The 221-nt window shown below is 75.6% G+C and overlaps 1 protein-coding gene across 1 annotated transcript in view; it reads left to right on the forward strand.

Annotated features, from left to right (window-relative positions):
- Window positions 1–4: 4 nt before the first annotated feature.
- The window catches only part of KL (klotho), a gene marked incomplete at its 5' end in the record, with an annotated part of 46,338 nt that continues 46,121 nt past the window's right edge, over window positions 5–221 (forward strand). The window contains 1 exon segment of the mRNA XM_010191290.1: window positions 5–220. Within this exon segment, the coding sequence (XP_010189592.1) occupies window positions 5–220 (216 nt within the window).

A 221-nucleotide genomic window follows, 5' to 3' on the forward strand; every position in this document is an offset into this window, starting at 1 on the left:
GCAGCGCCTGGGGGTCTCCCACTACCGCTTCTCGCTGGCCTGGGCCCGGCTGCTGCCCAATGGCACGGCGCCCCTCAACCCCGCCGGGCTGGCCCACTACCGACGGCTGCTGGGCCGCCTGCAGGAGCTGGGCATCGAGCCCGTCGTCACTCTCTACCACTGGGACCTCCCGCAGGGCCTGCAGGACACCTACGGCGGGTGGGGCCGGCCCCGCCCCCCCC

Source organism: Mesitornis unicolor, unplaced genomic scaffold (genome assembly GCF_000695765.1).
Source record: "Mesitornis unicolor isolate BGI_N332 unplaced genomic scaffold, ASM69576v1 scaffold6979, whole genome shotgun sequence".
Lineage (NCBI taxonomy): Eukaryota > Metazoa > Chordata > Aves > Mesitornithiformes > Mesitornithidae > Mesitornis > Mesitornis unicolor.